This window comes from Dinoponera quadriceps, unplaced genomic scaffold, assembly GCF_001313825.1.
Source record: "Dinoponera quadriceps isolate SergipeBrazil2010 unplaced genomic scaffold, ASM131382v1 scaffold120, whole genome shotgun sequence".
NCBI lineage: Eukaryota > Metazoa > Arthropoda > Insecta > Hymenoptera > Formicidae > Dinoponera > Dinoponera quadriceps.
Window position 1 is genome coordinate 1,890,755 of NW_014554309.1, and position 11,376 is coordinate 1,902,130.

An 11,376-nucleotide genomic window follows, 5' to 3' on the forward strand; every position below is an offset into this window, starting at 1 on the left:
ATATATATATATATATATACGCCCGCAGCGGCGAATCGTATTCGCGTTTAGCTCCCCCCTTTCCTCCCCGTTTCGAATTACAACGGGACAAAGCTCGTGATTCCGCAACAAATCCCTTTTTTTCCATTCGCGGTACTCGCGAACGAGCGGTGAGCCATTTTTATGAAAACGTGATCGGCCGGTGTTTATCGAGCGCGAATTATAAATTTGTGACGTATGTATTACAATCGTAATTGTACCTTTACAAACTCAATCTGGCGCATATTGTTTGCCGCGGATACAAAATTTAATTTACTTCCGTCTCATTCAATTTTCATATAATATTTGCCGAGCAAATTCCCCAACCAATTCAATCGGACGCCGTCGGTAAACGGTCGTATTTATTTTCTTTTATTGAAACGGAATCGTTTTCACGTGAGATTGTTTTTGTTAGATTCGTATTTATATCACGTATAGGGGGAGGGGGGGGAGTGCTCGATTATTAAGTATTATTAATAGTGTAAATACGATCGGCGGGGCTTGTTCTCGCGTTCTGCGGTGATGACGACAATCGTGGGGGATGGAATTAATTCTGTTCTTCGACGTTCGGCGACGAAGGCGTGAGCGGAAACGTAACACGGCCATTTCATCCGTGATACCATTTCCAAACTGAAATTTCATAGTCCAAGGAACAGTGAGTGATCTTAAGACATCACTGTTCGCTTCTCCCTCGGAGCATCAATCAACGGCCCCTGCAATCAAGGGAGAGCAACGCCGGGCGAGGACGTCTCCATGGGAATTTCGAGAGGCATCCACCACTCAATTATCCGCCGCTATACACATTCAGTATCTTATCGATCTACAGACGTGTCTATTCGGGTGAGGATCGACGAGGAGATTCCACCGGTCGAAAGTTCAGAATCTCTTTAAGCACACTGAAAGGGAGAAAGCGTTCGAATAAATATTTGCCGAGGAGAGGTATTGGAGTAATTATACTGTCAAACAAAATTTGACCTTCTTCGCGAGTGTGAACAGTCATTTCTGATGTACTTTTGCCTGCTGAAATGTGAATTCGTCGTTCAAATATGACTATCACGTTATATTTCGAAAAAAGTGGCGTCAAAGAGGCCAAAAACGACGATTTTGAGGACTTTCACGACGTTGTACCGGTAGCAAATTTTTTTTTTTCTAATTTTCGTTAATGCGAAAGTAACAACTTTTAGATTTTTAATGCATTCCGTTTTGTTTCAATATGATTTTTCCTTTTTGAGATATAGCAATTTGAAAATAGCTCTTTTTTCATGTAATGCATAAAAAAAAGTATTTTATTCCACGTTGTTACTGTATTATGTAGAAAGTAAATTCTTTTGTGCATATATATAATCAGATCATACTAAATAAAAAAGCAATATGAAATTGACATAAAATTGACAAAATACAATATTGTAGGAAGATAATAATCTTAAAGACAATCTTCCTGTTATATTTGTATTTCGTCAATTTCATATTGCTTTTTGATTTAATATGATCTGATTACATCATGTTTGAGCCGAAAATGACTATAGTTTTAGTAGTTCTCTCAGTGTAACCTCAATTGAGGGATCGGTGCGTCGCATCGATACGCTGCTAGCGAATGTTAAGTAGTCCAAAAACAGATCTATTTTCTAATGTTTCGCTACTAGAAGTCAGAATCGGCAACGTCCATTATCTTCTTCGTGTATTAGAAGTGACAGTGTACATTAACGCGCCTCGTGGCCCAGACGTAAACAAGCCTGTCAGCGTCCAAGTCTGAATTATCTGCATTGAATATCAGCAAATGTCGAGTATGCAATTCGATTTCATTCGGTCCTGAATGATTCCGAGCAACGGCTCTGAATGCCTAATGAGCTACTGTTGTTCGACGTTGACGCGCCTCGCGTAATGGCATCATTGTTATTCCGCGCGACGACTTTCGTGTAGCACTTGATTCATCATTTGGTATTTTCGTATAAATCTTAAGATCCTTCAGCGCGCCAGGAGACGCTATTAAGAGCTCGCACAGAATATAATACGTCTGCCTTGCATTTTCGCGCGTTCCGACGGTCGGAAGTCAGTTTTTGGATTTATTCCGACGATTTTCGAGCGTCTGTCGGGTTGTAGGAGAGAGAGAGAGATTTTTCACGTGGGAAAGTACAGGGTGCAACTTAATGTCCGAGAAACACCTCAGGGGCGAATTTGGCACTCGCAAACACTCAAATAAGCTCCTAAATTTTCACACGCTCACTTTGATTTCGCTCTGCACTTTATGTTTCAGAAATTCTTTCCAAAAGCTCAGATACTATAATTTGTTTGTTTACTAGACTATTTATCATCAAGATTACTCTATAACAAATCAGAATAACATTGTTAATTTTTAATATTATTTTCGCGCGCTGAGTTTATTCCCCGGGTTTTGAGTCACGTCCTGTACATTCTTTGCGTTATCAATTCCAATCTTAATTTGGCACTAATTGCAAAAAATTAAGATCCCACAGTTGTTAAATTTTTTGAATTATATCGCACATATAAACATAGAATTCTTTTCTCAAAACATGCAACATTTCTTACGTCTTTCTTTGTAGAACCAACACACTATTTCCTCTTAAACTTCAAACTACCTCTATTTCAAAAATAATGATTGCGGCAGATTTCCCTTTTATTTACCTCCCGTACATTCAAAATTATAATATCCGCACACTAGATAAGCACAGTTACACCGAGAGAGAAATAGTTATTTTCGGGAACAATAATATCCTTCTTTTATTTTAACCACAAAAATAATACCAGCAACATACGCGTAAGGTTATTGTCGCTAACACTATAGTAACACTTACTAGAAAAATGTTCTCTTGATTATTTTTGCGGTTAAAATGAAAAAAAAAAGGATACTGTTGTCCCCGAAAACAACTATATCTTTCTCTCAGTGTACAGATATCGAAGCAAGGGCACATCAGAAAAATTACCGAATCTCACAGTCAGGCTGGCTCAGTGCGCGAAATTAAGGAGCGAAAATAAACGTGCCGACGAAGGCTCAACGACAATACGGTGTGTTAAACATCGGCACTTGTTGCAGATGCCGCAGTGATGGACAGCGAAGGCACTTTGGGCCGCGGTCATGCAAATGGGGGCCGTGGGCTGCGCCGTCAGCGGTCCCTGGAATGGAGAGAACGGCGCGGTTACGGAGCTAGTGCCCAATCTAGCAGCGACGACGAGGATAACGCGCGTCACGCGGTGGGGCCCGTATCGAGTTCGTCCGCAACGAGAGGTGCGCGCAGTCCCGGTCAGATGTTCGCCTCCATCTTGGCGCAACAATACGGCAGTAAGTTTCCATTGAACGAACCAGAATTTCCCTAGCATCGGGCAAATTCGCGAAGAAATGCCTCTCGCGAGATTCGCAACGAAATCAATTCATCGTCCGGAAGATGTTACGCGATCGACTTTGTGGCTTCCGAGTCCAAATTTGGATGCTACTTTTGATACTCTTAAGGGTAGTTTACGACTACTTGGACGGTCCTGTAGATGAATAAAAACCTAGTTTGATGATTCTGACACTTGTGAATTTCTCTCTTGAACTCTACGGGTTTCATTTTAACGCTATTTCGAGCAATTTGTTTTAAGGCCGAAACAGCGGGAACGGAAATTTAAGACATCGTCGATGTCAAAGAGTAGGAGCAAATTATATCACCCCGATTGAAATCAAACCGATTTCGCTACCTCAGCTCCGATTGTCTTGTAAAATTGAAGGCTAACAAAAGGCAAAATTGCGACTCGAGCGACTCGAGAAACGTTATCGCCCGCGTGTCTCGTTGTCAGTCAGACTGCGTGTCGTGAACTTTCGCAACTACTTTAATTGCGGCGCGTCCGACTAAAGTTGCCTTCCTCTTTTTTTCTCCCTCTATTTGATCCGGTATACCAATAACCAAGTTTTACGTACCTCGTTCATCATATTCCATCAAACACCCAGGAGCTCGCCCATTCAGTCCGCTTCCCCCTTAATCTCGCCTCGGCTTTCCACCAAACGCGTAGATTAAAGGATTTACGAAATTAGTTTTACTTCCTCGCGTCGTCTACAAGCACTGCCGGATATTACGTTCGAAGACCAAAATCAAGATTGCCGCGCGCGCGCGCCACCGAGCGCACAACCCCCTTCTAATATAATAGGCGAGCACTTTGAAAAGTAAATGAAGCCCCCCGCGAGCAATAACTCGCACAGGCGCGTGCATTATACAACCGAAACATCGTTAGCTCAAGCCTCGCCTCTTGTACGTTTGCGCTTGTTGTTGCGCCAGTCTCGCCACATTGTGCCGAAGGTAAACACACAACCCGAGCGAGCCTTCGACGCAGGGTTTCGGTGATCCCGTAGAATGATCCCGGGCAGATGGATATTTGGGACAAGCGTTCCGCGCCTATACGGGGAAAGCTCCTTGTCTCTCTCTCTCTCTCTCTCCGTCCCTTCGTTCCGCGTGTCTTTTCGTCATCTCGCCCGGCCCGATCGCTCTCCTCGATTCCCACGGGCGTTTCATCGATTCGTCTCGAGGCCGAACAAAGTCGGGCCGGACGGTCGGTAGGGCGACGGTATGGACCGACGGACGGATTCGATTAATACCGATACACTACGGTTTATACTATATATTCCTTGCCGTCGCTGCGGTATCGAGCAAGTCCAGCGATGCCCACCTCACGTCTGTCTGCATTTGTTCCAATTCACTTGCCGTCGATTACCGCGCGGCTTCTCTCCGCGCGTCACCGAGGAAGAGAGAGAGAGAGAAGATTACCTCCTCCTCGTCCGATCCCCACGTCCCCTCGTCCCACACCATTTTCATCCCTATTCTCCCATTTCCTACGGCTCGTGTCCTCCGCGGCCGACCCCTCCTCGAGCCCATTTACCACTCGACTCGGTGGGCACGGCGCAGTGTCACGTAACCGCACTCGAAAATGTATCGAAAGAGACGATGTACCGACAACGTAACGACTCGCCTTTATCCGCCCGCAGCTTCTCTCGCTTGTCCCGTTCTCTTCTTCCGCTTTCTGCGCGCTCCCTCTCTCTCTCTCTCTCTTTCGCTCATTGGATACGCGCGCTTCATACGGTGAATCGATATTATGCACTTTACTGAGAAGACGACGCGGTCCTTATTATCATCGCGAATTTTCGGAATCGGTCCTCCGACGGAGCGAACGCCACCGTGGGATCTCGTCGTTTATTAATCCGTCGTTTAATATCCATCTCTCGACCGCCTGCTGGCGAAGTTCGTCATAATTGATAAGCGTGGAAGCGAGCTTTGTCGGCGGAAGAACGGTCAAGGATTTCATTCGCGCGGTATGCCGTTTGCACAGCTCGCTGCACAACGGCTATTAAAATTCCAATCGTTTCCGCGATAACGCGTCGTCCGACGTCGCCGGATAAACCTCCGTCGCGGAGGTATCGTCGCCGGTAATCGACCGTATTACCGCGACCCGTAAACGCAATCGGCGGAGCGACGAATTAACAGCGCGCGGATATCCATCCCCGGATCCCCTCTTTATGCATTCTTCTTAGCGGGGATATGCCAAATCGGAGTTTCCACGTTACTCTGACGCTCTCCAGGGTACACTCGGGAAAAGCCAATTCGTCACGAAAGGCGAAACCTAGCGGCGGCTGAAGTGTGCCTTTGAATTAGTAACGGCTAATGTCATTTTTCATATCTGCGTGACTCGTGTGAGTAGTGCTAACATTGACTTCACTTCTTTTCGATTCGGTACGGCTAATCTTTCTCTAATTGCACGCGCGTATAGGTCATGTTTCGATTGGTATGCTGTTAGAATTTGGGGAAAGATTACTAAAGGAATTCATTTATGTATCAACCACTGTAAGACATGATCGTGCGGTCGAAGTAAAAGTAAATCGTACCATCGGAATTGAATGTATTCTGTTATCTTCGCTGCCACTGCGTTGTGAGAATTAAAGGCTCAATACAGGGGCAAAATTCGTTTCGGGATACACGTCGCGTCGCGTCTCGGCGCACCTAGCCTAAAGAGATCTCCTCTTTATGGTGCCTCGCCTTCTTAGCTCGGATCAAAATACCCATTATAGCTCGCCGACGGACACGGTGAGGAAAGTACGTCTCTTTATTAATGGCATCCGATGTGTCACGTTACGAGAGGGCCCCGTGCGCCGATATATAGATGGTGGGCTCTTAATCTCCGTCCGCGCTCAGTCATCGATATATCGACGTCTAACCGTGAAGTCCTGTCCCCGGGTTTGCCTCCTCTCCCCCTTCCCCCCCTATCAAGCCCCGGTCTAGATATTATATCGTCAGCTCATTACACCGGCAACGATTCGGCGCTTCGCTAAAACTTTCGGAAAACCTCCGGCCGAAATGGCGAAAATCTCGCGCACACGATATCGTATATGCAGCATATACATGTATACGACCCCCCCCTCCCCTCCCTCTCCCCAAGAGATTATATAAATTGGTAATTTAGTACGGCGAAATAAATACAATAGCAGTTACCGGGATTATTACGCGAGTGCACGCCTACTTGTTTATCGGGCCGTTTTCGGTTCGCGTTAATCAAATATTGTTTATATGTTATTCGCCATACGGACATCGACGCACACAGACACACACAGATTGGTGTGCGTCTATTGTTCCGCGCTTCGTGCCTACCCTTTACCGCGATTTCAACGTTCGCACAGCCAGAGGTATCGATCAAAATGACGAGCTCGCACGCACGCATGCACGCACCCCGGTGTCGCTCGCGAATCTCGGAGGTTGCAGTCGCGCGCGCATCGTGAAACGCACATTATCTATACGTCCGTCAAATATTTACGTCCGTCCGTCCGCGTCATTACGCCACCCCCCGGTCGGAGAAATGTCACGTGAGCGTGATGAATAAAATAAACTCGAAGATCTCATAGAGCAAAGCGCGGGGGCGCGCGCGCGTTCTCAGTATTAATGGCGGTCGGTAGCGAGAACTAAAAGCCGACTGCTTTCCCAGGCTAAGGTTCGAGATCTTCTAACCGCGCTGAGCTCTCCATCTGGCTTCCGAGCATTTTCAAGTTACTACATACCACGGACTCTTAGCCCCGATGTATTCTCAAGGATTTCAGAAGACGGGGGTTAAGCCATGGATAAATTTTTAATGGCCAGATGGAAGTTCCAGCTTCGCGAAGTAATCGTATGGTACACGCTAGATATCGGAGATAGAGGGATTAGCGAGTTTGGAATTCACGAAGGTATAACGAAATCGCGCTGTAGCTCGTCGACCGCGCGCGCGACGAAGCCTCGGCAAATAATTCATCGCCGTCTTCTTTCGCCGTACGTCTCAAAACGACACTCGTACCCCCGTTATCTTTGTTACGTACGTGTATTAGTTACGTATATGTTTATTACGTTATTTTTATTACAGACGAAAAGGCAACCGAAAATCAATACACCATTTTGCTTTCAAGCTCCGAAGCCTCGTCGAAGGAGTAAAATTCAAATTGACGTGCATGGATATAAATTAACAACATAAATTTTCTACCGACATATGTGATAGTCTTGTGAGAATTATTACATATTTCTCCGCACATAACCGCTTTTAAAGGTGTTCAAGGATCAATGCTTCCAGAAACTGGATTCCAACATTGATATACCACGGTACTTGCGAGAGATTATCGAAAGATTAAAACGCGCCGAAATTACATTACGTTATGTTGGACATTTATTACATATCCCTACGTGTTACTTTTAATCTTGCATATTTGAAAAATATTTTTAACTTTGCGATACGTATCGTTCCGGTATTATGTGGGAAAGGATTTTCCGACTTCTTCCCGGCCGTCTTAACAAATAAACAAGAAAAACAGGAATAAACTCAGATAGCTTCGACTGTGTTCTGTGAAATGATATTTCACAAGAAAGTTCAGGCATGCCGGTTGAAAGGCCAGTAAATTCGCATAATTTCTATCTCGATTCTCAGAACCCACCTAACCCTGACTTTTGTTGCACGGTTCAGTGAGTTTGGAGATCGGCACAGGATCGAAAATGATTTAAAAAGAAACAAAACGCATAGTACAAAGTAATATTATTGAATAAATTACTTACCGTTGATTTGTTATTTTAACTTCTACAAGAGGAAAAGTCGACAAAACTCGAACACAACGAGAAGTCGAATGACGTTAACAACACAACCGAACGCTCTTGATAACAGAAACCTGTCACTTGAGCTCCGACTATTATACACAATAATATCGAAGTTCACGTACTGTCAGGCAGGATTTAATACTTTACAACCGACAATCATGTCGGTTCAGCATATCTGTGTCAATTTCGATGGTTTCCCTCCATATGTATACACATATATACTTGTTACATATGTATTCATTATACACAACGGAGCAGAATCCTAGGACAATGGTGAAATTTCCGAAACATCTTTCCACGTTGTTTTGAGCTCGGAGAGAACGAATTGCGAACAGAGACAGCGCCGTTAATCCCCCCCCCCTCCCTCCCCCTGCCCCATCGCTATCTTCGCGCAAACGTTATTAGGAGTTTTAGGTACAGCAAAGATTATATAATGGAATCCTTACTCGAGTGTAACGGCATATATGCGAGAGTTGGAAACTCTAAGACGCTAACGTACGGGATTAGATATCTGGAGTTCCCGTGGCGAGCCCGGGAAATGGGTTAAAGCAACAGTCATTAGAAGGTAATGCGAAAGTTTCCTGCCTTCGGAAAGAAAGCGACGGGGACCGCGTTTCTACTTATTCCATCACCCGGTCGGGAACTTACACACCGACCGGCCCGGTGGCGAGCCATCGCAGCTATCAGGAGGGATGAATAATTTAAAGATGTCGGATCGCGCGAAATCGGGATTCACATGTCTGGGGATCGCTTTGAACGTCAAATTACGGGGGCGCTCCTCTCTTCGGGCGATATCGCTTGAATAATTGCGTTACAGACAGTCAATCCATTTAAATCACTCTATTGCCGACAAATGGTTCATTAAAATGCAGCGGATCGGATTTCTGTCGCGCCGATCGCCGTAACCCGGCGGATATCCCGGGATAAATTCGAACGAATCTTGCCGATGGACTCGCCGGGGGGATCGCGCGCCGCTCACGTTGCGGGCTAAGTTTGCGCGAGACGGTGTATTCGAGGTAACGTTCGGCAAACGGCCGATCCCGTTTCGCGTACCTCCGAAATGCGTCACGGTGTGCGCGTAATTAAAGTCAAAGTCGCGCAACGATCTTGCGAGAGAGCGTACGGCCGATAATGCGCGTGACTCGATATTACGCGCAAAAGCGCGAACGTAACGCACAGCCAGGCGCTTAATATATACTTGCCTAACGCGAAATCAAGATTGAAGAGGTACGTAAAGTAGGCCTACACGACCGTAAGCACCGGGACACGAGCTCTCTCGTGTGCCTGACTGAATGTTCTCGCTTTATATCCCGCAGCAGCCGCCACCGCAACACGGTCCGGCGCGCTCTGCCAGTACATATGTACGTATATTTACATTACCGATAAATTTCCCTACAAATCCTTCCCTCCGCTTCCTCCAACCTCCTATCGCGCAATAACAGTACCTGTTGTCCCGTCTTTAACACCGCCGCCACGTGAGGCGAGTGTAATTATATACGCGCGTTAAATGATCGAGCGATCTGTTATTCAAGCGAGGGTATTGAGTGCATTGAAAATATTGCTTCTCAGCGTCGGTGTATGCACAGTCCCCGGTTATGTTATTAGACGCACTTTGGTTGTTCTAATAGAAAACGCCGGTCAGGAGAAGAACAGCTGCTGATTTTACGTCTACTCGATCGGAATCATTTTCGGCGTCGATCGCAGCGTGTTTTCACCTCTGCTACTTTCCGAGGTGTCGGTAAATCACTCGTTCTATCTTATAGAATTTCTCTAAACGGTATCAATAATTTTTCACGCGAAAATTCGTCTCGCCAGCTAGCGAGCGAGGGATTTGAAGTTTCAATTCGCGAATGAACAAAAGTAAAACTGAACTTCAATTGGCACACACTCAAAACTCACCGTACATTTTCGTTAATATCGACGACGCAACTAGCGCGAGTTCATACTTGTTCCGGGTCATCGTAACAGCCGAGTGAAATGACGTCATAAAAAAATGCCTTTCATCGAATAATGGTTCCTTAACATAATTCGATCGATAGATGAACCGTATAGTTGGTCTTCGGGAATCAACGAAATGTAAAATTTAAGGTGCGTTTAATAATATGGCCAGGGACTGCCGAGCCATAATACCATCACCCAACGATGGTTCAACCCGAGAATACTAGCCCTTATTCTGGACCTATGTTTGGTGACGTACAATGATAAAAAAAAGGAACCCCAAAAACGTGACGTGTATATATATTTTCAGAATATAACACAAAATAGCGTTTTGGTGTGGTGAGAAACGGAGGGGAGAATAGAGTTCGCCAAAATTGTCTACGTCTCGGGGATGCGCGTTATACGGTGAAAAAAAAAAATGTTAAAAACTAAATTTTCGTTAGGAAGAAGTTCACAAATAGATGTTAAATTAACATATTTGTCTCGTTGGCGTATTATTTTCTAACATGTTCACCTTGTTAAAATAACCGTTGTTCTCGTAATTATGCAAGTCGATAGCAGTACGCTGAAAGGAAACAGGCGTTCAGGTAAATATTTGCTAAGGGGTATCTGGGTAATTGTATTTTACTCGGATTAAGTAGGTACTATTTGAACGTAGCACCCCGAAAGAGGAAAATACCTCACTCAAGTAACATCGATTTAATCGAAGTAGAATAATTACTCGAACTACTCCTTAGCAAACGTTTATTCGAATACAGCACTATTTTCCTTCGGCGCGGAGAGTGAACGTTCATAAGCCGCGGTTGCTTTCCGCGCGGGTTGAAATTTCCCTCGATGAATCGTCAATTAAGGAAATTTGAAAATCGCACCGGGCACCGTCCGGTATATGCGCGATGTATAACTAAAATTGCGACGAGTAATCACGGTAATGGCAGCGACGCTGTAAGGCTCGGCGGCCGTTGCTCCGGCGACAGCGTAACAACCGAAATTACCGACTGCACACAAATTGCGAACTGGATACGTATCTCCTCTTACCAACTCCTTTTCCTCCTACGCTACAGCGCTTGATCATAGAGCTCGTTTCAGGATTACGGTAGCGACGGGCGACCTCGCCCGTAAATATCACTCTCGTTTTACGTAGATGTGGCTTCTCATCGGCAAAATAAACACGCCCGGGGTAAAGTTATCCTTAACGAGGAATCGTGGCCCTTGATCCGCCGGAAATCATGTTTCCCCGTGCTTATTATTACCGCGTAATAAGCCGCGCGAGCGAGGGATTTTTAACGACCGCCGTAAATTGCTGTCGTGCATTTACGTACACAGCGGTCCGATC

At 45.3% G+C, this 11,376-nt stretch overlaps 1 protein-coding gene across 1 annotated transcript in view; it reads left to right on the top strand.

The window, feature by feature from the left end:
- LOC106745530 (teneurin-a) overlaps positions 1–11,376 on the top strand; it is a 730,052-nt gene that overhangs the window by 255,347 nt on the left and 463,329 nt on the right. The window contains exon 4 of the mRNA XM_014621223.1: positions 3,071–3,316. Coding sequence (XP_014476709.1) covers positions 3,082–3,316 — 235 coding nt within the window. The 5' untranslated portion in view covers positions 3,071–3,081. The remainder of the gene's footprint in view (positions 1–3,070; positions 3,317–11,376) is intronic.